At 37.1% G+C, this 27,754-nt stretch overlaps 1 protein-coding gene across 1 annotated transcript in view; it reads right to left on the bottom strand.

Annotated features, from left to right (window-relative positions):
- Positions 1-306: 306 nt before the first annotated feature.
- Positions 307-27,754, bottom strand: part of GRV2 (DNAJ heat shock N-terminal domain-containing protein) — a 466,773-nt gene continuing 439,325 nt past the window's right edge. The window contains exons 22-23 of the mRNA XM_089425195.1: positions 23,476-23,544; positions 307-953 (exon numbers count right to left, since the gene is read on the bottom strand). Coding sequence (XP_089281321.1) covers positions 741-953; positions 23,476-23,544 — 282 coding nt within the window. The 3' untranslated portion in view covers positions 307-740. The remainder of the gene's footprint in view (positions 954-23,475; positions 23,545-27,754) is intronic.

Consider the following 27,754-nt stretch of genomic DNA (forward strand, 5'->3'; position numbering starts at 1 on the left):
CCTATGACATTGAACATGTCACTGTAGCAGCATCTGCAGTGCATGAAATATTAGCAAATTTCATAACCTACCAGTGCTATTGCAAACTAAATATAGAAACTGTGAAAAGGATTTAGATTAAATTATAGATTGAAAATAAATTAAATAATGGATCATCTAAATAGCATTCTCAACTTCTACAGAGTAACAAATGAATTGCAATGACCACTTCTGGCATGGCCTAAACTGTCAAGTAGCCCGCCACCAAAATTGTCAATCTTTTAAATGCAGGTGCAGTATTATTGAAGATTGTCTCCAAAAGACATATTAAGAAATGAAACTTTCCATTCTATTGCAATTGAACTTTCAATTTTCCAGTAGTTACATCCCAACTTAATTTCCAAAAAGAATAACTAAACAATAAGAACTAATGGGGCAAGAAAGGACTGCACAGAAAGTGCAAATCCATATGAACTGTCACCTTATGGCAAATAAGCCACACCTGGACACAGATAGACATATTACAAATCAGCCTAGTGGCTCTGACAGGATGACTCTATGCTTCTGAAACATAGACTGCTTCTGCAGCTTAATACCATCTTTCAACATTCATCAAACCGCTCATATTTCTTTTACATAGATGAGACCTTTGTTATTATACCTTTTTTTCCAAAAGTAAGTTTCCTAGTTAAACCTTAAACATAACACTTGATTAGGAATTACACACTTGAGAATCTCAATCAAGAATCTTGAATAATGGGCTACTGTTCTGTTGAAGCTTCATCCCTCGCATCTGCCTGAGTATTCCTTGAGGTGGGTAGTCTTCCAAGAGCAGGCTGTGGTGTTGGAGCTGTGAGCGCATAGGTTAGTCTCGCTGAAGAGCTTTCAATAAGGCCTGCTATCCCAGCTGCAGCTGATTGAGCATTTGAGGGAAGAAAAAGATCATGCTTCTGATCCTTGTATGCACTCCAAACCTGCAAACAAATTACAAACTGTAAGAAAAGGAAACCTATAAAAACAATGACATCTGAGGCCCTGAGAAACATGCACACCACGGAACAGTCTGAAATACCATTAAAAATAATACACATGCATCCTATCTTTGAAAGAATTCCAGACTTACAATCAGGACTATAATATGTTAGAAATTACAATTACATTACTTTCAAGTTTCAAGTTGATCAACCTATCTCACATACCTTTTGAAAGCAAGGCAACCAAACAAGCACCTGAGAGTACTCAGTAAATCTTCTTGAAATTTTAAATTATAAGTCCCTTGCCATTCTATGCATACCCCTTCAATGTATATAGTCTATTGACAGGTTTACCGCATGTCATTCGTTTGGATGCAAGCCTCTTCTTCATGATGGAAAGATATTGACTAACCTTGCCTTTCTTCTATTGTAATCAGTTTTGAGATTTTCATATCACTGGCCCAATAACTTTGTTCGTTTAACGAATTTTGACTCCTAGTCCTATGGTTGGTAGTTACATTCACTTCTATTACAATGCATTAATAAGCATTCCGTAGGAACCGTCTTCTGTATGCAGGGTGCAATCTCTTATATTTACACATGATCATTGCCTACAAATTAAAAGATGTGCCAGGTACTTCAGTATTTCAAATTTATTTAACTGTTTCTGGATTTTAGAAGCATCTGAAAAGGAACACAGCCTCAATTAACTTGAGTTATTTGTTTACAACATTTGCATTGAATAAACCCCAAGTAATTAGATCATTCCATATCTGTAATGAACAGTGTTCGTATCAATGTTAAATTTATTGTTATCGGCAATTTATCGCCAGGGGTCCAAAATTTTAATTAACAGCAATATCGTGGAAAATATTGGAAATTATTGGGAAACTTAAAAAAAATACAAAAATAATCAATTTTCTTTCAACTTTTTAACTTCTAAAACAACATCAGCATCAAACAAACACATTGCTACATAAATATGAAAATAAAATTGATATATAAGATGCATAAGATGTCAAGTGATAGTAGATACATCATATATTGATATTGAAATATATTATTTGTCCTGAGTCATAAGATCTAATAGAATGATACGAAATCATATCCAAACAAAAATAACTGTATCTCATGAGATGAATCATGGCAATGAAAGCAATGGCTTTTCCCTTGTTTGCTTGATGAAAAATGGTCAATTCATCAGCAATGTTATCAGAACTAGACCGAAAGATTGGTTGACCAAAAAGCACATAAAATATTCAAATTTTGAAAAGAAAATATAATTCATGTGCATCCATATGAATCCAAATTATTATACACAAACATGCAAACTTTCTCATGTAAATAACAAGGGTGCACAGAACCAAAATATCAGAGTGCAATCCATCTCTGAATCGAAATAGATCAATAGAGAGGCTCTAAATGGCCTCCGAAATCCAAAGAAAATCATGCCACAACAAATAGTTACATAACATCAAAACCATTGCCAATATTGGGATCATATTCATCAAGATCACCCACTAAATATTAAATTAAGATAGAAAACGCTTAACATCCTAATCAATAATTTTACTTGAATGAAGTGTACATTTTTACTAGGGTCATGAAGCAGGAGCTCATCAGTGAATGCCACCAACATCAAGGTACATAGAAGGCTTGGTGATCTTGATTAAATGTTAGTTCCATATCCTCGTACATCACATAATTCAATAGAAACATTGCAATCCCGCCAATCCTGAAATCCTAAAGACTGTTAAGTCTGCTCGATTTTGAGTGGGATTTAGAATTCTACTTTCTCCATATGAAATCCAATGAGGTTGGAACCACTCTCAAACATCCTAGTTCCATACATTTAGAAGTCTGATTAAATGTTAGTTCCATACCCTCGTACATCACATAATTCAGTAGAAACATTGCAATCCTGCAAATCCTGAAATCCTAAAGACTGTTAAGTCTATTGGATTTTGAGTGGGATTTAGAATTCTACTTTCTCCATATGAAATCCAATGAGGTTGGAACCACTCTCAAACATCCCAAGTCAATTAATGGTAATGTTAAAAATTTAAGTAAAAGGATGAAAATGAAAGATAAAGGAAAATGTCACTTTTACTTTAAGAATTTAATAGTACCATTAAATGTTAGGGTATGTATCTCATGGGATGAATCTTGGGAAATGAAAACAATAGATTTGTCCTTATTTGCTTAATGGAAATAGGAAGAGTCTCATCATAGCTCAATCCCCTAAATCACTTTTAAAAAATTAGGTTTAATTTTTTTTTTTTTAAATGGTAATATGCTGAAATTGACAAATAGGGGGATAATTTGGAAATTATCATGATAATTAACCAAATTATCGCAATAAATTAAATTATTGTGATAAATTCAAAAAACGGGAATTATCGTGATAAGTTGTGGCGAGAAGATTGGCAAGGGGCAATTTGGTAATAATATCGTGATAATTCTGATATTATCGCGATATGTGCAACACTGGGTCATATATGCAGTGGAAATATTCAGACTCCAAAGTATCTGGAATATGTAAGTATCCATTATAAGACAAGCAATATTTATATAGAAATGTTTGAATGTACAAGAGGTATGAGATATGTTATGATTGTTGAATTTCCGCAATCGTTGAATTTCCACAATCTCGGGTCTAGGATAAAATATTAAAATCTCTAACACTACCAAACCAAGAACCTCAACGATACTACTTTGCACAGTAGAATATAAACAGCAGTAAATCACACATGCATAGATTACAGACAACTTTTACAATTTTTAACCCAACTTCACTATATTAAACAACATACAATACAACTGTCTAGGGCTCTTGTACCAGGGATAATGGCCCTCATACATCCACTAGTACAAGATACAAATTGGGGCTTGGTGTCAACACATCGACGACCAATTTGCCGTCAACAAGATACTCTAACCATCTGGTTGATGTAGCGTGCTCTCTCAGCTCAACTCGATCGTACCTTGTACCTGCTCAATCATGCAGCTCCTGATCTACAACTCTTGCCTCTATCAATGCTCCAAGTCCATCTTGGCCACTGAATCTCGACTATCAATCTGATCACTAGTTGTGCCTTAGTCCATCACAGGCACAAGACATTGAGACTCTTGTTGAGTTGTTCACAACTCCACTTGTGAACAATCTCGATCTGCCCACCACTGCTCTTCAGCTAATTAGGGACTTCAACCCACTATGGTCTTCTTACGCTGCTTCGATGAAGACCAACATAGGGCACAGAGGGATGCCACCTATCACTGCAAGAGGTCCATCTCCCACAATGAACACGGGTTAGGAGGACTTCCCATCTTCTGCTGTAGATGTCCTTCTCCTCACACAAGTCTCGGGCTCCACAAATTGTTCCTCTCGTTCATCAACCCTTAAGCTCAACAACTGCCACTCTAGCAACCACCTAGGTCCATGAAGATGGTGCACACTATGCTCCAACTTGGGAACTATCTGTGAAAATTTTTGAATCTAACAAACCAGAAATCCTACTGCAGTAAACTGACTTGCATTACCTACTTGTGTTCTTCATTTAACAAGTTATTTTCAGAAATATTCAGAAAATATTAATGCAAATTGCCAAATACACTACAGCCTACACCAATATACAGATCAAGTACTGAAAAATAAATGAGACAATCACACAAAGGACACTTATTTTTGGACTAAACGTCCTCGGAAAAACCCAATGTGGGAAAACCGGTGCAGCAGATATGAGGGTTTTATTATTACACAGATTTCTGAATACAACTAGGGTGCCAAATTCGGCTCACCCAACAGAGAATAAACCCAACAGAAGTACGTCTATCCAGAGAGAGATATTTTGGTGAATCCAGCAACTGGATGAACAAACCCCACAAGTGACTGCATTGTCCCCAGTACTGGTTAGCGATGGCTGTTGCAAGCTCTGCGCTAGAACTGCGTCACCTCCTCTAGGAGCTGCGTCACCCTCCCAGTGAGCCTTCCCGACTCAGAAATCGATTCGCTGAACTGTTGCTCTCTCTACCTCACAGAAACCCCAGCGCTGCCTCTAAGTGACTGCGTCAGCTCCTCTAGCCTCTGTGTCATCCTTTCTGGAGCTGCGTTCTCTCCGTGGTGTTGTTCTGCCTCTTTGCTATGTATTCTTGGCCTTGGATTGAAGTTCCTTCGCCGAACTGCCCCTCTGCTAGAGATCTGCTCAATCGATTTTCCTCCTGAGAACTTCTCACTTCAAAAAATCAATTTTCTCTATCTCTCTATGTGTGTTCTCCAACTGACCCCAAGCCTCCATTTATACTTTTCTTGTTGAGAAATCAACGACTGTGATCTAATCTCTAATCAATGGCTAAGATTAAATTAGACTTGATCCTCGTCTCTTAGAAGCTTCTCACCCATATTTTCATTAATACCCATTAATATTTTAATTTTCCTAAGTTTAGACTTAGGAACCCCATTAAAAATATTAATTATTTTAATAAAATACAATCCGGGTGGAATTTCACCAAACGATTTCTGGGTCTTGGAGATCTCATGTGTTCTAGCCCCTCCACAAAATTTTGGAGCTAGAGCACATCCGATGCTACCCAAAATCAACACTCCCTCTTAGCGAGGAATGTGCTCTAGCAATACTTCCTAGTAGAAGTATCACACTGATCCACGACATTGGTCCTCTGCGCTGCTGATGCTCGACCTGCTACCCTTCATCCACTGCAATACTGCAATTTGTACTGCTACCAATGACACTACCACTATCACTGTTATATCTGTAATGCAACTCCCTCTCAATATGCTGCATCATGCTGCCCATAGCACTGCCACTGCTAACTGCTGCACTGCAGCTCAGTTGCTGAGAAGTACGCAACTGAAAAGCTACCCAAAAGCTGACATACTAGTCATTTTGGATGCCCCTTGATCCTGAAGATACCTTTGATGCTACTGCATTGCTGTTGTATCTGCTCTGTGCCCGCCGCATTGCTGCAACACTCCATTGCGCTACTTCAAACTTTGAGCATTCTAGCTCTACCACTGTTGCTCCATCATCCCTCGCACCAACTGACTCCCGTCATTTTGCTACTGTCATTAAGGGCTCCCGTAGCCGTATGTGATCCAAGAGTTTGGGCACCTCAAGGATCCTGCGCCTCTTTGTAGTCCTCCAGACTACAGCTCAATATCGCCCCACCTCTTCTCTACAAGTGCATGAACACTCATGGTGCAATCCTCATCGTCCTCCTTGTCAACTTGCGTTGCAGCAGCCTTTGAGTCAGACTTCTCTTCTTTGCCCTTCTTTCGAGGGCACTGCATGGCGAAATGACCCATTTCTCCATGTTTGAAGCATCTGACTTTGGATATGTCATTTTGCTTTCTCTTCTGTTGCCCTTGCTGTCCTGGTGATGCAAGAGCCGCATCCTCCTCTTCCTCCTTGACTCTAATCCCTTTGTTGTTGCTTCCTGCCTTGGTCAACCGTCTAATCTCTTCCTGTCGAAGAGCTACTCACATCTCCTCCGAACTGGGAAGAGAAGCCCTGCCCAAGATGCTTTGGACAAAGGTTTCCCAGTCTTCAGTGACTGCATTCAAGGCATTCCTGACCATAAATTCAAGATCTAATGTAGCCCCTACGAAAGTTAGCTGGTCACGGATCACTTGCAACCTGAGAAGGAAAGGATCGGTTTCTTATCCCTTCTGGATCTAAAACTGTCTCAATTGACTCTCAAGCCACATCCTCCGCTGAACGGAATTTCCCTCGTACAAAGTGGTCAAGGCCTTCCACATTTCCCTTGCTGTGTCTTTCTCAGCAATATGTGGGATCACATGATCCCTGACCTCGTCCAAGATCATGCACTTTACTTTTGCCTGAGCCTCCTCGTACTTCTTGAGAGGATCAACATCAACCGAAACAACAAACGTCTTCAAGGCATAATCCTTTATGCGATTTTTATCCAAAACTGCTAGGATCCTAGCCTTCCAGAGGACGAAGTTGGATGCTCCATCCAACCTATCCTAATCCCTTAGTCCATAAATTGATGTCTCTGCTCAAATGAATGTCGAACTGGTTCTCTTCTCCCTCTTTCGCTGTTGCCCCAACAAAACTTGGATCTGGATTTCTTTGGCGCTAGAAATCCTCTAAGGAACAACCTCCTCTGAATTTCGATTTCCTTCACAGAAATCCTTCTGCCAACCACTGTCGAACCACCCCTCTCTGATCTCTCTTTGCTACTGCTCAACACTGGATCTAGATTTCTTGGCAAGAAATCTTTTGAGGAACTGATTCCCTCTACTTTGCTTCTGCCCCACTAGGTATTGTTCTGCACCAATAAAATCAGCACCCCACCAGCAACTCCAGATGAAGTCTGCACTACACCTCTAGCCACGACAACTGGAAAAACGAGACTCAACAGTCTCTGTACTGGCCCAATAACCACTATGCTGCCCTCTGTAGCAAAAACGTCACCCAATCAGGCTAACGTAGGCTCTGCGTGAGCTTCCCTTGGTGACTGCATCATCCCTCCTCTGCTTTCTCGGCTAGAAACTGCGTTGTTTCTCGGGACAGCTGTCTTCAACACAAATTGTCCTTTGTCCTTTCGTTGATGGCTTAAGTCCTCCTTGATCTGCAATTGCTCTGATACCATGTGAATTTTTTTGAATCTAACAAGCGTGAAATCCTACTGCAGTAAATTGACTTGCATTACCTACTTGTGTTCTTCATTTAACAAGTTATTTTCAGAAATATTAAGAAAATATTAATGCAAATACACTACAACCTACACCAATATACAACTCAAGTACTAAAAAATAAATGAGACAATCACACAAAGGACACTTATTTTTGGACTAAACATCCCTGAAAAAACCCAATGCGGGAAAAACGGTGCAACAGATATGAGAGTTTTATTATTAAGCAGATTTCTGAATACAACTAAGGTGCCAAATCCGGCTCACCCAACATAGAATAAACCCAATAGAAGTACCTCTATCCGGAGAAAGATATTTTGGTGAATCCAACAACTGGATGAAAAAACCCCACAGGTGACTGTGCTGTCCCCAGTGCTGGGCAACGATGGCTACTCCAAGCTCTATGCTAGAACTGCATCACCTCCTCTAAGAGCTGTGTCACCCTCCCAGTGAGCCTTCCCAGCTCATAAATCAATTTGTTGAACTGCTACTATTTTTTCCTCACAGAAACCCCAGCGTTGCCTCTAAGTGACTGCGTTAGTTCCTCTAGCCTCTGCGTCACCCTTTTTGGAGTTGCACTATCTCTCTTTGGTGTTGTTTTGCCTCTTTGCTATGTATTCTCGACCTTGGACTGAAGTCCCTCTGCCGAATTGCCCCTCTCTGCTAGGGATCTCCTCAATCGATTTTCCTCCTGAGAACTTCTCACATCAGAAAATCAATTTTCTCTATCTCTCTATGTGTGTTCTCCAACTGACCCCAAGCCTCCATTTATACTTTTCCAGTTGAGAAATCAATGGTCGTGATCTAATCTCTAATCACCAACTAAGATTAAATCAGACTTGATCGTCGTCTCTTAGAAGCTCCTCACCCATATTTCATTAATACCCATTAATATTTTAATTTTCCCATTAATAGTACTTTGCACAATGGAATATAAACAATAGTAAATCATACAAGCACAAAATATAGATAACCTTTTACAATTTTTAACCCAACTTCGTTATATTAAACAACATATAATACAACATTCTAGGTCTCTCGTACCAGGGACAATGGCCCTCATACATCCACTAGTACAAGATACGAACTAGGGTTTGGTGTTAGTACATCGACGACCAATCTGCCCTCAACAAGATACTCTGACTATCTGGCTGATGTAGCACGCTTTCTCAGCGCCACTCGATTGTACCCTGTACCTTCCCGGTCGTGCGACTCCCTATCTACATCTACTACCTCTATCAATGCTCCAAGTCCATCTGCCCACTAAATTTTGGCTATCAATCTGCTCAGTAATTGTGCCTTAGTCCATCAAGGGCACAACACATCGAGACTCCTGTTGAGTTGTTCACAGCTCCACTTGTGAACAACTCTCGATCTGCCCACTACTGCTCCTCAACTACTCAGGGACTTCAGCCCACTATGGTCTTCCTGCGCCGCTCCGATGAAGACCAACATAGGGCACGGAGGCATGCCAAATGTCATTGCAAGATGTCCATCTCCCACAATGAACACAGGCTAGGAGGATTGCCCATCTTCTGCTATAGATGTCCTTCTCCACATATAAGTCTCGGGCTCCACAAACTGCTCCTTTGGTTCGTCAACCCTTGAGCTCAACAACTACCACTCTAGCAACCATCTAGGTCCATACTGGGCACCAACTTGGGCACTATCATGCTATCCTCCAGCAGACCATTAATGCCCACTCACGTCCACACTTGGTCCACTCTCATGCTGCCCTCCAATAGTCCACAAGTGACCAATTATCATTGTAGCATCTGCTCCTAGTTAGGGCATCCAACACCTAGAAAGCCCCTCCACGTGGTTGCTAACAGACTTCAACAACAGTCCTCTCTAATCCAATGCGAGATCTGCTCCTAATTGGGGTTTCTTAACACCCAAGACAACCCCAACAATTTGCTCCCATAGGCTGCATATGAATTTGATCCAAACACCAATCTTCACTGTGGAAACTACCTACTAGTTAGGGCTTTTGACCTCCAAGTTAGCCCTCCCTCCTTGGCTTCCACAGGTAGTTCATAAAACGATCCAAAATTGATCAAATCTTTGACACAACACCTACAAGAAAAACATTCGTTTGCTCACTGTTTTGAGGTTTTTTCTCTGCTGTTATCTTCAATCTAGCTAGGGAAAGACAAACAATGCCTTGCAACCCTATTTTCTAGCCCAAAAATGCTCTCCACAGCTGTGGGTGTCCTTTGATGGGAGGCTAGCCCTCAACACTACAATTTTGGTCAGCTTCTAGCCCTCGCAACATACTCGACCTTCCCTTCATTGCTGCGACATCCTACAAGAAGACTGTGTAGGGCAGTGACTGCCTTCCTAAGGGTAAGCACCCCTCACAAATGACCCTCAAAACAGTCCTTTGGCTTGCGTTTAGCCCTTGACAAACTCGGCCTTCCTGCAATAGCAACCAACCCTTAAAACAGACCCTAGAAGGCTCCACACTGCCTTCTTTTCCTCACTGAAGTTGCCTCCTTCCTGCGGTCTCAACAAAAATTATTTGCACCCTTGGCTGAGTTCCTTAGCTCGTCAACAATGCCTTTATGTTGCACTTGTTGAATGCTCAAATGCCTCCTCCTCACCTCTTATTTATACACATGGGAGGGCTCCTCCAAAACATCATACTTGGGGCTTGTACAATTGTCATGAGGCTAAATAACATTAAGCTGACCTTGACACTTCTTGTGCAAACCCACACTTTGACTTCAAAAATTCATAACTTCATTTCTAGAGCTCCAATTTGAGTGATCTTCGAAGTGTTGGAATCGGCGCGCCAAGCTCTATCACCTCAAATTTTCTCATGCTTAAATTCTTCATGGTTTTGGCCAAAATCTTGATGGGTGCAAAATCCCATGCTTGGGTTCCAAGCCCACAAGTGACTCTTGTGGCACTTTGCCCAACAAACCCTAAACCCTAGGGCTTGGAGTACCTCCCAAGCTACTCAAATATCAACAATGATGAGATAATTACAAATGAAGGTCTGCTTATATACCAAGCCAGGGGCCCCTTCTTGAACAATCATGTCCTTTAAGACATGCATCTTCAGTAACCAATTATCATTTAATTAATCATTATTATGATTAATATTATTAATATTGTGTTTATATATTATACTCATAGCATTGCCTTCCTCTTCATAAAAGCTTTGTTCTCAAATCTTATTGTTGACAAGGCGTGTCATCTATTTCTTTATCTTGTAATCTATTCACATTTTTTAGTATTCTTCGTGTTGTCATATTCAATGATACAAGATGATAGGATCCTCTGAGTGATAAACAAAATTGTCAAACTAAGAAGGGATCTGACCATCCTAAATCAATATTTTGTGGAATCTTGCAATTACTAAATACTTCAGATGAATTTTTATCATAAAACTAAAGTGCGTTGACATTGATATTCTAGGGAACATAAATCACTCGTTTTTGGTTTGAGCGATATCGATTTGCAAATTGGTTGAGATGTCCGCTTTTATGATTTGGTGTCAATATGGAGTTCTTGTGATCTGATTTCCCCTTATCCTGTTTTTGTTGATTTCTTGATTTACTTGAAGTATCTGATTTCTTTCACGTATTGAAGTCGCTTGGTTAAACATTGGATCTTCACTTGAAATTTCTGTCATTTGAACTACAACATCGAAATATGTTTTTACTTCAATTGGTTTGTCATCTTATTGAGTTGTGATGTTGACTAGAACAATATTCGTTCTTTTTTCTTCAACTTAGACTATTACATCTGAGGACTTTGGTGCTTCTTTCGTGATAAGTTCTTCTAATTTATTTTTCAATGATTTTTTATTATTTTTAAGTTTCTTACTTTGAGTGAGTAGACATTGATTATGATTTCTGAGACATAAGAGTTCTTCAGTTTCTGATTCATCAACTTTATTTTTAGTGCTTTGACATTCAAGTTTTTCTTCTTTTAAATCTCTTACTTATTCTAATATCATTTGATTAAGGTTTTTTAAGTGCAAATTTTCTTCTTCTCTTTTTGATATATTCTCGTTGAATTTCTTCTCGAGACATTCCTTTTCTTCTTTTAATTTTTTCTTTGTAGCTTTGGACTTCTTGACCTTTGCAAGTAATTTTTGACTATGGTCCCTTAGAGGCAAAATTTCTCCGTTATTTTTTGTTGATTCTTCGTAAAACAGATCTTCATCTTTATAATTCTTTTTCGATGCCTCGTTTTTTTGCTGAAGTTTTGTGATTTCTTCCTTTAATTTTTTAATTTGTGTTTGTGTATTACCTTAATATTCTTCCAAGATAAACAACTTCCTACATGTTGGACAAAATGTTGTGTGATTTTTAAAAACTAACAAATACTCAAATTATGCTTTACAAAACAGAGATCTGGTCCAAAACGTAGAATTGAAATTCATTCCTTTTTCGTCATCGATTGACACCATTCGTTTTGTTGATAATTTTGTCAAATAATACTTTGTTTAAGACACTTATATATTCTTCGAGTGAGTAACCCATTTCATCAAAATACAATAAAATCCCTTTTAATATAACTATATAAAAATGTTTAATTACTTTTTTTATATAAAAAATTCCCCTCTTATATTATAAAAAATATATCTCCCTTTAAAATATAATACTTCTCTTTTTTTCTTTTTCTTTCTTTTAAAGTACATTTAGCACTTATATTTGAAACTTTCCTCATAAGTGTTTTGATATTTCAACTATTATTTAAAGATTTTGTCCTCACATTAAAATCACTTTTATGCTAACGATTTGGGAAGATATATCTACTTCGACATGCCCTTGCATGTTATGTAACATCACGACCCTTAGATTGGAGACCATTAAAATTATTTTGGTGCACATTTTTTTCCTATGTTACCAAAATACCTTCCGTCGCAGTCGTTTGTGCCTATAGGGCAACACAGATTTATGCAAATACTCCTATGAGTTCGGACATAATGTAGCGTGTGACAGTGGTGGGTGGAAGGGCAGCTCGAATGGAACCAGCAGCAGTTGACGAAAGACAAGCAGGAATGGTGGGCGGTTCACAGAATGGTTGAACAGGGGGGTGACGACGACTATGGGGAATCTGCGACAGTTGTAGATTTGCATCAAAGGACGAGGTGCCACAGTCTGGCTGCTTCTTCAGAGTACGAGGTGTTGTAGTCTAACTGTTGTGTTAGGGCACACGTTGTCTGGCGATTGTGTCGGTGAAACTGCAAAACAAAAAAAAATGTTTGTTTTAGTTTTATTATTTTTTATAGCTTTTTTATTTTAACTTTTTTCATCTTTGATTTTCTTTTCCACCTTTTTTTATATATAGTCATTTTATTATTTTTTAATATAACTTCTTTTTTTAAATTCTTTTTTTATACTTTTATTTCTGCTTTCTTTTTCGTTTCCTTTTTTTTTTCTTTTTATTTTAAATGGCCAAAGGCCTAACGATAGAATGGAGAACCTCCAAAAACTTTGTGTGGCTAAAAACCTAGATCGAACAACAATCTTGACAAAGAATTGATGCCCAAAGGCCGAATCAGATTGGCTCTATGTAGCAGCTGAGTGGCCAGAGAATCGAAAAGCTCTGATACTAATGTAACAAACAGGTTTCGTATATGCAACAAAAATATTCAGAATATCTAGAATATTAAGTATCCATTATAGGACGAAATATTTATATAAAAATATTTGAATATACAAGAGATATGAGATATGTTATGATGAGATGATTACAAATGAGGGCTCGCTTATATACCTAGGCAGGTGGCCCTTCATGAAATGTAATGTCATTTAAGGCATGTCTTTTCAGTAACTAATTATCATTTAATTAATCATTATTATGATTATTATTATTTATATTATTTTTATATATTATATTCATAGCAATATCACACTTTAAATATATTCATCATGTTCAAACCTAAGTTCCACTGAATGTCGAAGCATTTGGAAGTTTCTGAAATGGGTATGGTTGGAAACACGATACCCAGAAAATGGAAACGTCAACTGAAACGTTGGACGAAACATCAAATGTATGTATGTATCCAATCCTTTTTATAAATAAGTTACTAATGCATTATCTTGCAAGAAAAGAAAAAGAATGAGACACATATGACATTTTAGAAGGAAAACCCAGTCTATATTAACTCTCATAGATGATTACATGATTCAAAATCCAAATTTTTCTTATATAGGTGAGGTTGTACATCCAAGATTCAAAAATCAGCCTTTATACATGAGGCTTTACCTCCAAAATCAACTTTTATACGTGGCTATATGAGGTGAAAATGAAATAAAACATGAGCCAATGACAAGTACAATTACATATTTTATAATCCTCATCCTCATCTTCATTAACAAAAATAAAACAACGTGCTTTCTTAGCAGAACTAGAGCATGGATTAATTAGAGATAAATTAGTTTGGAGAGTGACTAGAGATCAAATTTAGTGGTAGATTAAATCGTTTTTGGTCGTAGAAGGGCCCACCACACTTCTTGGATGATTATGTGAGCTTGCAGAAGCAAAAGAGTCACGGAAATGAGGCAAATTTGAGCCAAAATGTTGCCAACATGATGGCGTTTCCAAAACAAGAAATGCCACCCACGCGTTTCAACCGAGGTTTAGTTGTGTTTTGACAGCATTGTGGCTTTTCAGGACGTTTCAGGTATTGGATACACCAGCTTGGGGGTCGTTTCCTGCAACATAGGTTCAAACCCACATAACACAACCCAAAGCAAAATTGTTTCAAATTACATAAAAGAATCTGCAAAGAACAATTTTCCATGTTCAAGAATAGGCCCCCCCTTCCTAAAACACCTTTTGTCAACATGACCCTCAGGTTAAAATGACTTTAAATGGACCACATGTTGGAATTATGGGTATAATCTTCACATGTGGCTACATCACACTGATATAATGTGATTGGAATCATGGCTAAGCCCATCCTTTGACCATTTATAGTAATAATAGGGAGTTGTTAAGGTCAACCTGGTCAAACTTGTAAACATAGGCTCATCAACCCCTATTGTGGGTGACACCCTGCTTGAGTTGTATATAAATACCAATGTTGCAAACATCGACACCGGGATAAAATCGACAAGGGTTTAGAAAACCAAAAAATTGTAAAAATATTGATAAAAGTTGGCAAACATCGACAAAATTAAGATACAACTAAAATATTGCTAAAAATCGACAAAGATCGTCTAGGCCAAAAAATCACAAAATCAGGATAAAATCGCCATAAAATTGGGATGTTTGCAACACTGATAAATACACAAGTCTAATTTACACTATATCATCTTATGATTTTCTTGATCTCTCTTATAACATGTTTTATGCCTAAGGAAACCTATATCTTTGGCGTTCTCTTGTGATTAGTATTTGTTTCTTTAATGAACATGTGTGCATCTCTTGTCTAGCACACCTGTTGTTATTGCAGAATTTGGGTGCATCTTCAATTCCATTTGATTCTCCTACTTTCACTTGTGAAACTCAAAATCATGAAAATACAACCCTAAGACCTTGGCACATAAACCAACCTACCACACCCTTGCAAGATGTTGCATAAATTGCACAATAAACAAGCTAGCTAAACAAACAATTTCGCAAACTAAACAACATAAGTATGCATCTAGATTGAAGCCTGTTGGAAAAGAAAACAAGATTCAATGTTATTGATAATATCCTAATGCACCAAGAGAAGTAAGCTTCCATCTACAACCCAAAAAGGATGAGATGTGTAACATAATTCAATGCTAACAAACTAAAACGAAATAAAAGTTAAGGCCCACAATGTAAAAACTATGTTACTGATCTATGAGGTTTTGAAATTGGATCTATGGATCAGTGTTTCAAAACTAGATATATACACCAAGATAACTATAGCAAATCAAAGCTAGCCAGAAACAGATCCAATAACCGAAAGATAGAACTCGCAAAATGAATACAAATCCAGTGAAGAGGAGACGGATACTTTTGCTATGACACCCACTCCCAAAATGCGCTCCCTTTAGGAGCGACCAGGGAGCGCGCTCCAAAAATCGCTCCCGCATGGGAGTGAATTTCAGTAGCGAACCCAGGAGCGAAATTTTCACTCCCTAGCCCTTTTTGCCATTTTTTTTTGTAGTAACATTCCAAATGCAATTTTTTTCAAAGAAATAAATAATTTTTTAGTGGAGTAGCCTAATTATCAAGCCTATGGCCCTAGTATTGATACACAACTCATGGCAATGTTAAATTCTCCTTAATATTCATTTTCATCCTTTCACTTAAATTTTTAAGATTACAATGAAATGACTCAGGATGTTCGAGAGTGGTTCTGACCTCATTGGATTTCATATCGAGAAAGTAGAATTTTAAATGTCATTCAAAATCTAGCAGACTTATCAGTTTTTCACGATTTCAAGATTGGGGGGATTGCAATGTTTCCATTGGATTTTGTCATGTATTAGGGCATTGAACTCGTATTTAATGAAGAGCACCAATCCCTTTATGTACCTTGATGTTAGTGACATCTGTTGTCGAACTCCTCTATCATGACCTTATTAAAAATCTAACCATCACTCGAACAAAATCTTGACTTGACATGCTATGTTTTTTCTATCTTATGTTAATGAGGGTGATATTAATGACAAAGATCTTGATTTTCCAACAAGACTAAAAAATTAGATGTTTCTCGCGACGGCAAGAGGCCCAAGCATTAGCAATAGATAATAGATTTACTTGTCTTTTCTAGTTTCTAGTAGTTTTTATAATTGTTGACTCTTTCATATTTATTATGATATTTTTTGTAAACAATATATGACAATTTAAGTTTGAAGTTTCAAGTTGGCAATTATAACTCGTTGGTAATGAATTATCAATATGATGCTTCATGAAAGTTGAAAGTTGTTTCATTTTTTTTTCATTTTATAACAATTCATTTCATGTTAGATATTCTTTGTTGTAATGGTTACACTTAGCTTACAAGTACAACTTTGGTGATCAATGATGATAAATGTTATATATTGAATTTTGAAAGCTTGAAACTTTAAGATTGATGAATCATGAGACTCAATATGTTGTATGTTACTAACTTGTGGACAAGGTTGATGAAGATTAAAACTTCTAGATGATTGATGTTATATGGTTCAATCTATGTTTTTATGCTTTTTATATCGAATTCATCATTCTAGATGCTTTTGTTGACATATATGCATCAAAATATAAAAATATATATATTATATAAAAAGTCACTCCCTGATTCGCTCCCAAACCGGAAGCTTCTGAAAATGTCGCTCCCGCTCCCAAGTAACCTTGGGCACAAGGAAATGTCAATGTATTTTTAAGTATTTTGATTATTTTAACATTTTTTTCCATTTGTTGATGCCCTAAGCATAAGAAATATTCTATAAGAACATCTCTGCACCACTTCCAAGACACCACAACGTGAGCCATTGTTTCAAAGTTTCATTGAGAGTGAAAACGTGGTGAGAAGCAAGCAGTGATACTAAGTAGTGATATCTGAGTGAACAAGTGAGCATGACTTAGTGAGTCAACAATGAGATTTATCCTCGTTAGAGTAGGTGTGGGAGCTAAAATGGGCCTCTTAGGAAAAATATTAAAACAGTAAAAGCATATGCCATGTCACTCTAAGTCGAGGGCGATATCTAGTGAAGGTTAATCTATATGGTCTCATTAATGATAGCTACCAAGGAAGCTGATTTAGCAGAGTTAAAAGGTGAAGGCTAAAAATAATAAAGAAAGGTGTAGATTCTTATGTAATAAAATAATTATAATGCCAAGACATCTAAATTTATATCATATTTTATTTAGAATAATTCATAATTAGATAAATACACAACAAATTTTTAAATACTTAATAATACAATGAAAAAAATAACTAAAATTGTAATTAAATAATTACTAATAAAAGTACTAAAAACCAAAAAATAATAATAATTGTGTGTACACATGTTATAATATATAATTTGTAGTTACATATACATATATAGATATTTTATATTATAATAGATATGTTATTTTGCTATTATATATTATATATAATATAGATAATTAATGAGTAGTTATATATTATATATCATTTGTTAACAATTACTTATTAGATTCTTCAGGCTTCTACAGTTTAAAATGTTACCCATCAAGACTTCAATGAGAGCCAAATTAGAACTTTCAATGTCGATTTCAAACCTCAAGCTAGGTTCATCATCAAGATGAATAGAAGTTGAAGATGAATAAGTTGATCATCATAATAAGTATGCATGTCAATAGCGAAGGGTAGTGAGAGAAGGAAACCAAAGGTTGGCCCAAGAACCCTAAAAGAAAAAAAATATGTGAAAAAATCAAAGGTTGAAAAGGGCTAAATATTAATGATTTCTTTTTTATGTAACAAAGAACTCCACCCCAAGCCACTTTGAAACTCCATACACACATTTCTTTAGAAAAAACCTTTGCCATCCCCACTGGCCACCTCCTCCGGGGGGTTGCAGGCCCCCTCCTTTAAGCAAGTACTGCTGCAGAAAACCATGCACTCCAAGCAACCTCGAATAGGCCCCTCGTTGTGATCTTCGGAATGACTGTGATCCCCTCCTTTAAGCGGCACTCCTGTAGAAAACCATGCACTCCAAGCAGCCCCAATTAGGTCCCTCGCCGTGATCCTTGAAATGACCCTCTGCTCAGCTTGTGTGCTTAGGGTTCAAAGCCACCAGATGACAAGGGCAAGGAAAAGTCCATCCAAAAGCAAACAAAAACACTTAGCAAAGCATCCTCTGCGCCATGGAAGCCGAGATGATGCCACCCCAAGTAATGGACATGCCTAGGTACAAAATTAAATATTCACGAACAAACGATTTCATCAACTACATGATGAGGGATCAAGCCATCATTGGCAAGTTTATGGGCTTATGGCCATATAAAAAGGACCTGATCTTATGGATCAGTGCCCACCAAAAAAATGAACGAAAGATTGACCTAAAACTAGGCTCCAAGGGATCTTTTACTGCCATCTTTGAAAATCAGTCTGATCGAGAAAAAGTCTTTGAGGGGCCTTATTCCTTCTAGTCTACAGGCCTTTACTGCCATTACTGGACCGACCATTTTAACCCTAAACAAGAAGATTTCAGATCTGCCCCTATTTGGATATGTCTGTACTCTCTATCGCTAGAGTATTGGCATGAAGAAACCCTGGAGGGCAGAGGGAATGCCATTGGCTCTTTTGTCAAAATCTCTGCAACTACCAAACTAGGTCGTTATACTACCTACACATGCATCTATATCTACATGGACGTTTATGTTTCCATCCTTGCTTCAATCCGCCTCTGCCATAATGACAAGACCTGGAACCCGCCTCTAGACTACGAACATATACCTTTTCTTTGTCGTAATATCACGAACATGGACAACTCTTCCAAGAGTTTCTACTCAATCATCCCCTGAAATCTAGCTCTAAAGCAAATAAAGATGTTAAGGGCTATGTGAAAGCCCCCTCTCGTCGTCACTCAACTTGCAAGCAACAAAAATATAACCTTACTCATATCCCCACCAAAAACCAGTATGCAACCCTTGAGATCTCAGAGCCTTCCACCCAGGTCACCTCTTCACCCTCTTCAAATCCTGCCAACCATCTCACCTCGAAGATTATCTGCTTAGAGGATGAGAAAGAAGACAACAAAAAGAGAAGACTCCAGACCACTCAAGCAGATATCACACAAAGTGAAACTGAAACGCTCATGGACACTAAAGACAGATGAACTTGATAATATAGACATGGAGCTCGCAGACATCAATCTCTGGTAGATCATAGATGCCTACAAAAAAACAATGTTCCACCAAGTCTCCGGGGCGGGGAGACGTGGGTGCGAGGAGACGCACAAGGGGGACGTGTGGGAGTATCCTCAAATTTTAGGGAAATTTCGAGGGGACGTCGAGGTATATAATTTTTTTTCCTTTTTAATATATATATATATATTTCAAATTCATATTCAATAATGAAAGAATAAATGGAATGATACATACATAATTGAATTAAATAATGAAGTACATTGATCCATACTCATCATCCTTGCTAATACATACATGATTCATCCATAAACCATGAGATTCAATAATGAAATACTTTGATCGATATTCAATATTCATTATTCACCATTCTCGAATCTACATTGATTTAAAAATTAAATTCATCATTCATCATTCTAGATTCTAAATTGATTTAAAATTAAAATTCATCATTTATCATTCTAGAATCTAATTTGCACTAAGAAAAATAGACAATAATAGATACTGAAATTTAAACATTGGAATAGTAAATTGATATAACTAAAACTCAAAAACAATGGAGTGATGAGTCTAAAAGTCACTCTAAAGTACACAGAGGGCTTGGTGCTCTTGATTAAATACTAATTCCATACCCTTGTACATGACAAAATGCAATGGAAACATTGCACTCCATCGAATCCTGAATTCCTGAAAAATTGATCTAAAGATTGGAATAGTAAATTGATATAATTAAAACTCAAAAACAATGGAGTGATGAGTCTAAAAGTCACTCTAAAGTACACAGAGGGCTTGGTGCTCTTGAATAAATACCAATTCCATACCCTTGTACATGACAAAATGCAATGGAAACATTGCACTCCATCGAATCCTGAATTCCTGAAAAACTGCTAAGTCTGTTGGATTTTGAGTGAGATCTAAAATTCTACTTTCTCCATATGAAATCCAATGAGGTCAGAACCACTCTCAAACATCTTGAGTCATTTCATGGTAATGTTAAAAATCTAAGTAAAAGGATGAAAATGAAAGATAAAGGAGAATGTCACTTTTACTTTAAGATTTTAACATTACCATGAATAGCATAGCATTAGTAGGGAAATATGGTCAAATACTACGTTTTCCCTATCATAAATCATTGTTTACAAGCAAATTTAAGGGGGGACGCATAGCCCTTTTTGAGGGGGGACGCCTCTCTTTTGGGGAGTCGCGTCCCCCACACTGGGGAAACGTCCCCCCTTGCGTCTCCCCAAAAGGGGGACGTGGGGAAACGTTTCCCCAGACGTCCCCCCAACCCGGGTGTGTGGGGTGCGAGGGGTGCGCGCACCCGACCCTGGGGGATGCGTCCCCGTGGAACACTACTGAAAAAAACAATACCTATAGGCGATTCCTCCAAACCATATTCAACGGGTGGAACAGGCCTATTAGTGAAGGAAATGAGCGTCCACAAAAGGATATGGCACTGTTGTCGCCACCTCAGGTCTTGGCGTAGCTTTCGTCAAAACAAGGCCATATAACAAAACAGAGAAGGAAGATAAGAAAAAAGGTAGGAAACTAATGCTCCATTACTTCAAGAAGCAAGGGAATTCCTCAATGTTCCACTGAGACTCTGATGCAGGGAGACGCCGGAGTGGGGAGACGCTGGAATGGGGAGACGCACAGGGGGGGCGTGTGGGAGTACCCTCAAATTTTAGGGAAATTTTGGGGGTGTAGGGGGGCGTCAGGGTATATAATTTTTATAAATTATCTATATATATATATATCTATATATCTATATATATATATATATATATATACATATATATATATATATAGATATATATATATATATATATATCTATATATATATATATATATATAATTCAAGTTCATATTCAATAATGAAAGCATAAACAGACTAATAGTAATACATTGATCCATATCATTCATCATTCATCATTCACCATTCTAGAAGAGCTCAACGGTGGGTAAAAGGGCAGAGCTCGACGGCAGCAAGAGAGCACAACTCGACGGTGGGCAAGAGAGCATAACTTGATGGCAGCAAGACAACAATCAACAAAGCTCGATGACGGGCAAGAGAATTTGGGAAATGAATAGGTAAGTTAACCTAGGTAAGTTTTAACATTTTTATTTTTAGTTTAGTTTTTTTTTTTGGTAGGTTTTGTTTTGTTTTTTTATTTTATTTTTAAGTTTTTTAATACGTGAATTTTCAATTTTTTTTTTTATTTTTTTTAGATTAAGTGTTATTAGACAAATTTGAGGGGAGACACACCAGGGAGTATGCCCAAAAGCACCACTTTTTGGGAGTTGCATCCCCCACATTGGGGTAACGCACCTCCTTATGTCTCCCCACGACTCCCCAAAAGGGGTGCGTGGGGAAACACACCCCCAAACGTCACCCTGTCTCAGGTGCGTGGGGTGCGAGGGGTGCATGCACCCAACCTTGGGGGAAGCGTCCCCGTGGAACACTGGAATTCCTAGCAAACTCCAGAAAGAATGCTTAATCACATACTCATCTAACCCCATTGCACCGATTCTCAATGAAAATAGTCTCTTGGAATATACAAGGAATAAACAACAAGAGCAAATAAAGACTCTTGTTTAACATAATAAAACAGGACAATCCCGATGTTATCATGCTTCAAGAAACAAAATGTACTGCAAAGCAGCTACAGCTTCTAGCAAATAAATTCCGATCCATATGTGACTCCACTACCATAGATGCACGAGGTTCAACATGAAAGTTGTCACACTTTGGAACCCCCACAACTTAATCATAGAAAATTTCTTCGCCACTAGGAAAACAATCTCAATCTCCTTCAGGGTGTTGGAAACTGTGGAATCGAGACTCCTCACCAACGTTTATCGACCCCAAATGCAAGAAGCCAAGCAAGCTTTCCTCTGGGACTTGAGACAAAGCCCTTCTCTACACCAAGTCAATTGATGGATTATGGGTGGTGACTTTAATCTCATTATAAGCCCGCATGAAAAAAAGGACTCCGCTGTGAGGAGCAAGAAATTGCAGATTTCCACACCATCAAGGATGCCAATCTCATTGACATAGAAACCATAAACGGTTTGTATACATGGAACAAAAAGAGGGGATGGCAACACCAAACAGCCTACAGATTGGATCATTTCCTCAAAGATGAATCTCTTACGTTAGTTGGCAAAGATGCAGAAGTAACCATCCTGCCAGTAGCAAGTTCCGACCACTGGCCCATAGCAATTAACATCTCTATTCATCAGGCTCCTAAGAAAACTCCTTTTCGATTCGAGAAATTCTGGCCACAACATCCAGGCTTTCAGGAAAATACTGAGGCTTGGTGGGTAGCAACAGACCCACGACAAGGCAAGTCTATGTATTGATTTCAGCAATGCTTAAAGAACCTCAAAAACATCGCCCGTGAGTGGAACAAAGATGTCTTTGGTAACATCTTCCAACATCAAAGGTCTTTGAGGCACAAATGGATGTTGTTCAACAACAAATAATCAATGAGGGGCGTAGTGAACCTCTCACATTTCAGGAACAGCAAATATTGCAACAGCTGGAGGAAAGATATTGCTCAAGAAGAAATCCTCAGGCATCAGAATTCCAAAGTCTAATGGATCAAAGAGGGGGAAAGAAATACCAAGTTCTTCCACCACTCCAAGATCCAGCAAAGGCACAAGAATAGAATCACCAGTTTACATTCCTCTAAGGTACACTGCTCCACTCTCATTCGAATATCGAACAGGAGCTTCATAACTATTATACTGATCTTATGACAAAGCCCATTATCTTGCATCAACATAATACAAAGAGTAATTTATAATACTTATTTAAGCGCCAAATTTACTGTTGAAGAGAAATGGAAATGAAATATTAATTTTGAGATTAGTTATGCAATCTGTTTCTGCATGTAAAGCTATTGATAAAAGGTTACACCTATATTTGAATCACATACCTATTTCTGAGCGCGGTGTCTATTATGACAATATTTATCATCTTACATAGTAATTTGTAGACATAGCAAAAACTGTCTAAAACAAACACAATCTTAATGAATCTATTAAACAAACTACACTTATCTTTCATTAGGAAGATGGTTTTCTTACATCTGATGCATTAAGTATATTGCGGACTTTTGCACAGTGTGCTCCTTCAGTTGCAAAGGCATGCAATACCTACACCAAAGTCCACCAAAAAGAACAAACATGTAAAATTCCATAAATTTTTCTTAGATAACTAAAGCAAAATCTTTTCTGTTAGCTGTGAAAGCTAGGAACAAACACTCCAAGGAATGAGTAAAATCCAATTGCAACATAAGCATTGTCAAAAACGTTGGAACATTTGTACAGGAAATGCAGATAATGCTGTTAGTAAAAATATTCTTGAAATGTCTTAATCTAAATTTGTTCAATTTAAGGCATACATAATATGATCAAATTATGCAAAAAAATATGCAACCACCAATGAGCTACATGATCTCTGGCACTTTGGTAAATATAAGAAAAGTCACAAAGCAGTGGTTTGTCTCTTTTACTTTTTCCTTCTGACATTTGAGATGGACATAAAGAAATCAAACGATTGTAGTTTGTAATCTGGTATATTACCATGATAAGCATAATAGTTATCTTTATAAGTAGATGCTAGGGTCATAACTCTTCATCTAAACCACTCCTCTTCAGGGTTCTTAGCACACGAAATGACTAGTTTAAAATATTTTAGGTTTCATGAACAGATGCGGGCCAGAATCCATAGTTTTTCCATGAATCTTATAAATGAAGATGACTAGGCTATCACACAATTCAGTAGACTCCTACAAAAATTTCAGACTATCATCAGTTTCTTACAACAATGAATGCATATGTTATGAACATAAATATATAAAATACTATAATTAAATAATAATTGGTATAACGGAAGAACATGTCTCAAGTGGCACAACTATTCATGAAAGGGCACCCCACCTAGGTGTATATATGGGGCCCTCATTGTTACAATCAATCATCCTATTTTCTACTGTCAATTATTTATATACAATTCATATATATTGTCAACATGGATTTCTTTATATTCCAAACATTTTGAATATTTTGTGTGAGAACGAACATTGTATCATTTGATATCAGAGCAGAGTTTTTGATCCCAGCCATTATCCATATAGGCTTTTAACCGAAAACAAAATTTTCAGAGTTTATCCGATTGTAACGTCTTTTGACCAAAACACAAACAAAAAAAATATCCAGCCCTTGGCCATTTGCATTTTCATCACTTTGGTGAAAAATATCAGTCCGCTGCAATTTGAAGCAAATAAAAAATAAAAAAAGGGCAAATTTCAAGATTAAAAAAAAAACCAAATGTTTCATCCACAGTCATACTGCCTTCAGAGAGTCACCATATCATTTTAAATTTTTAATAATTGTCCGTATAGTAGTGCAAATCATTAATGTTTGGCTGTATGATCAATTTTTGTACCATTCTTTAAAATTGTGAGCATTGTACAAATTCGGTATACATCCAACTATTTGTACCAGCTGCCATAATATTCCATAGACGACTGTTTGTACAATAAATCAATTGTCGTACCAAAAATAAAATCTTCAATTTAATTATAGCATTGAAAAAATTCAATTCCAGTGTCATCCAATCCCTGTCCATACTTTGCCATTTGTGACGTACCATCCGTTGTGTGTACCTTTTGTTGCCATCCATATCAGCTGTCGTTTCATATCTATTCTGGGTAGTTGAAATCAGTTTCAAACAGGTCAGTTTGGAATTTTCACTATAACTATTTTTCTGTCAAGTTTCAGACTGAAACTTGGACCATACTGAGGAGAAATCATGAGGAACATCTAATTCAAATTTTAGAGTTTGGTTTGCTATAATTTTGGAGATATGCCCTGTGGAAGTTAGGGTTTTTGAAGGATCCTGAAATCAGTGTCAAACAAGTCAGCTTAGTATTTTTGCTATAACTTCATTTCTGGGACTTCCCAAACTATGAAATCTTTAGGGATTTCAAAAGACATACATAAGTACTGCAGGTACAAATTTCAAAATTATATTTGAGGAATTGAAGATGTGGCACACTATACGAGTTCGCTCGTCGGAATAGGCTAAAAATCAGCAAGTTTTGGGAAAGTTACCACAACTTTCAATTGGCGCATCAAATTATAGTCAAACCTGTGGAATTGCAGAAAAGACATCAAAATATTACAGACCAAAGTTTCCAATTCAGAAGAGCTCGTATCTCAGTGATATCTCAAGAAAAAGACCAACCATTCAAATACTCTCCAAATTAAGGTTTTAAAGGTATGTATCTTACAAGAGACCTAACTTTTGATAAGAAGATCCATTTTTTGGGGTGACTGAAAATTGTGATAAAGAGGAGTACTATTATTATTTTCTCTATGGCTCCAAACAAAGATCCAAAACCTACTACACCAATTAAACCTTCTGAAGGATCATCTAGGACTTACGAAGAAAATGAAGAGTTAGAATTTAGGTTCTCCCAATTAGAAAAGAAACTCAATGAAGTGGATGGTTGCATGTTGGAAAAGGTGAATTTATCAGATTCTCAAATAAAAATTTAAAAAGAATTGATGGATGAAATGGAAAAGAAGATGAATGAAATAAGGAAGAAATGCAAAATGTCAAGGAAAATACCCAAAGTACATTAGGGAAGAAATAAAATAATTACAAAACATTCTATTAAAAGATATTCCTAAAAGGAATGTAGAGATCCAAGGAAATCATGGAGATCCAAGAAAAAGACCAGCCGTTCAAATACTCTCCAAATTAAGGTTTTAAAGGTATGTATCTTACAAATGACCTAACTTTTGATAGCAAGATCCATTTTTTTGGGTGACTGAAAATTGCGATAAAGAGGAGTACTATTATTATTTTCTCTATGGCTCCAAACAAAGATCCAAAACCTACTACACCAATTAAACCTTCTGAAAGCTCATCTAGGACTTACGAAGAAAGTGAAGACTTAGAATTTAGGTTCTCCCAATTAGAAAATAAAGTCAAAGAAATGGATGGTTGCATGTTGGAAAAGGTGAATTTATCAGATTCTCAAAAAAACCTTTAAAAATAATTGATGATGAAATGGAAAAGAAGATGAATGAAAATAAGGAAGAAATGCAAAATGTCAAGGAAAATACACAAAATACATTAGGGAAGAAATAAAATAATTACAAAACATTCTATTAAAAGATATTCCTAAAAAGAATGTGGAGATCCAAGGAAATCATGAACCTAAAGAGAAGCACGGTGTTGAGACTCAATCGGAGAGAATGCTATCACATATGGGGAGTATGCTATCACAATTGGAGAGCACAAATGTTGAATCACAGAACCATAATCATGAATTTTCAATCCAAGGTCAACATCATCAAGGCTTCGAGTCAGCACCAACAAAATACTACATTATGAAGGTCAATATGGCTGACTTTGATGGTAATGATCCTATAACATGGATATTTCAAATGGAGCAATACTTTGATCTACACCAAGCAGAATCCTTACTACAAGTAAATAATGCATCTATGTTTTTAAAACAAGACCAACTTGTACGTACTATGGTATCAATGTCGTGAAAGGAAAAAGGATTATGTCATATCTTGGTCCACTTTTACAAAGGAATTGATAGGACATTACGTGGATATTAAGAGCAATACCTTCTTCAATCAATTGATAAATATTGAAGAAGAAGGTCCAATTACAAAGCACATCCAACAATTCCAAAAGTTGAGTCTTGGGGTAAAGAATATTTCAGAGGATAATTTGTTAGGTGCATTTATGGAAACTTTAAAGGAAAGCATCCAGCATGAGGTGTGTCTCTTTGAACCTAAATCTCTAAAACATGCTTTCAATCTAGCAAGGAAAGTTGAAAGTAAAAACATGACGACTAGAAAATTGGTCACTAATAATTATAGAGAAAATCATGGTTCCTCTCCTAGACCGACAAGGTTGACTTCTTAGCAAATGGATGAAAGAAGAGCAAAGGGACTATTTATCAACTATGACAACAAGTATAGTAAGGGGCATAAATGCAATGAGAAGAAATTATTCTACATAAATTGTGAAGACGAAGAAGATTAAGTGGAAACTTCACAAGATCTATAGCTAGAAGAGATTACTCCAACAATCTCTTGTCATGCATTGGTCGGCATCAGTACTCCACAAACCCTCAAGATAGAAGGATATATAAAAAAAAGGGTAACAGTATTGATTGAAAGTGTAAAACCTTCTTAATTTCTTTGTATATATAGCACCAAAATTTCATGTAATGATTGCAAATGGAAATACCATAAATTGCTCAAGTGCCACAATATCACACTGAATATGGTGGAGTTGATTGCAATCCAAATGGGTGGGGTTCATGTTGCA

Source organism: Pinus tabuliformis, chromosome 6 (assembly GCF_031772625.1).
Source record: "Pinus tabuliformis cultivar Carrire ecotype Pingquan chromosome 6, CPIR1, whole genome shotgun sequence".
NCBI classification, from domain to species: domain Eukaryota; kingdom Viridiplantae; phylum Streptophyta; class Pinopsida; order Pinales; family Pinaceae; genus Pinus; species Pinus tabuliformis.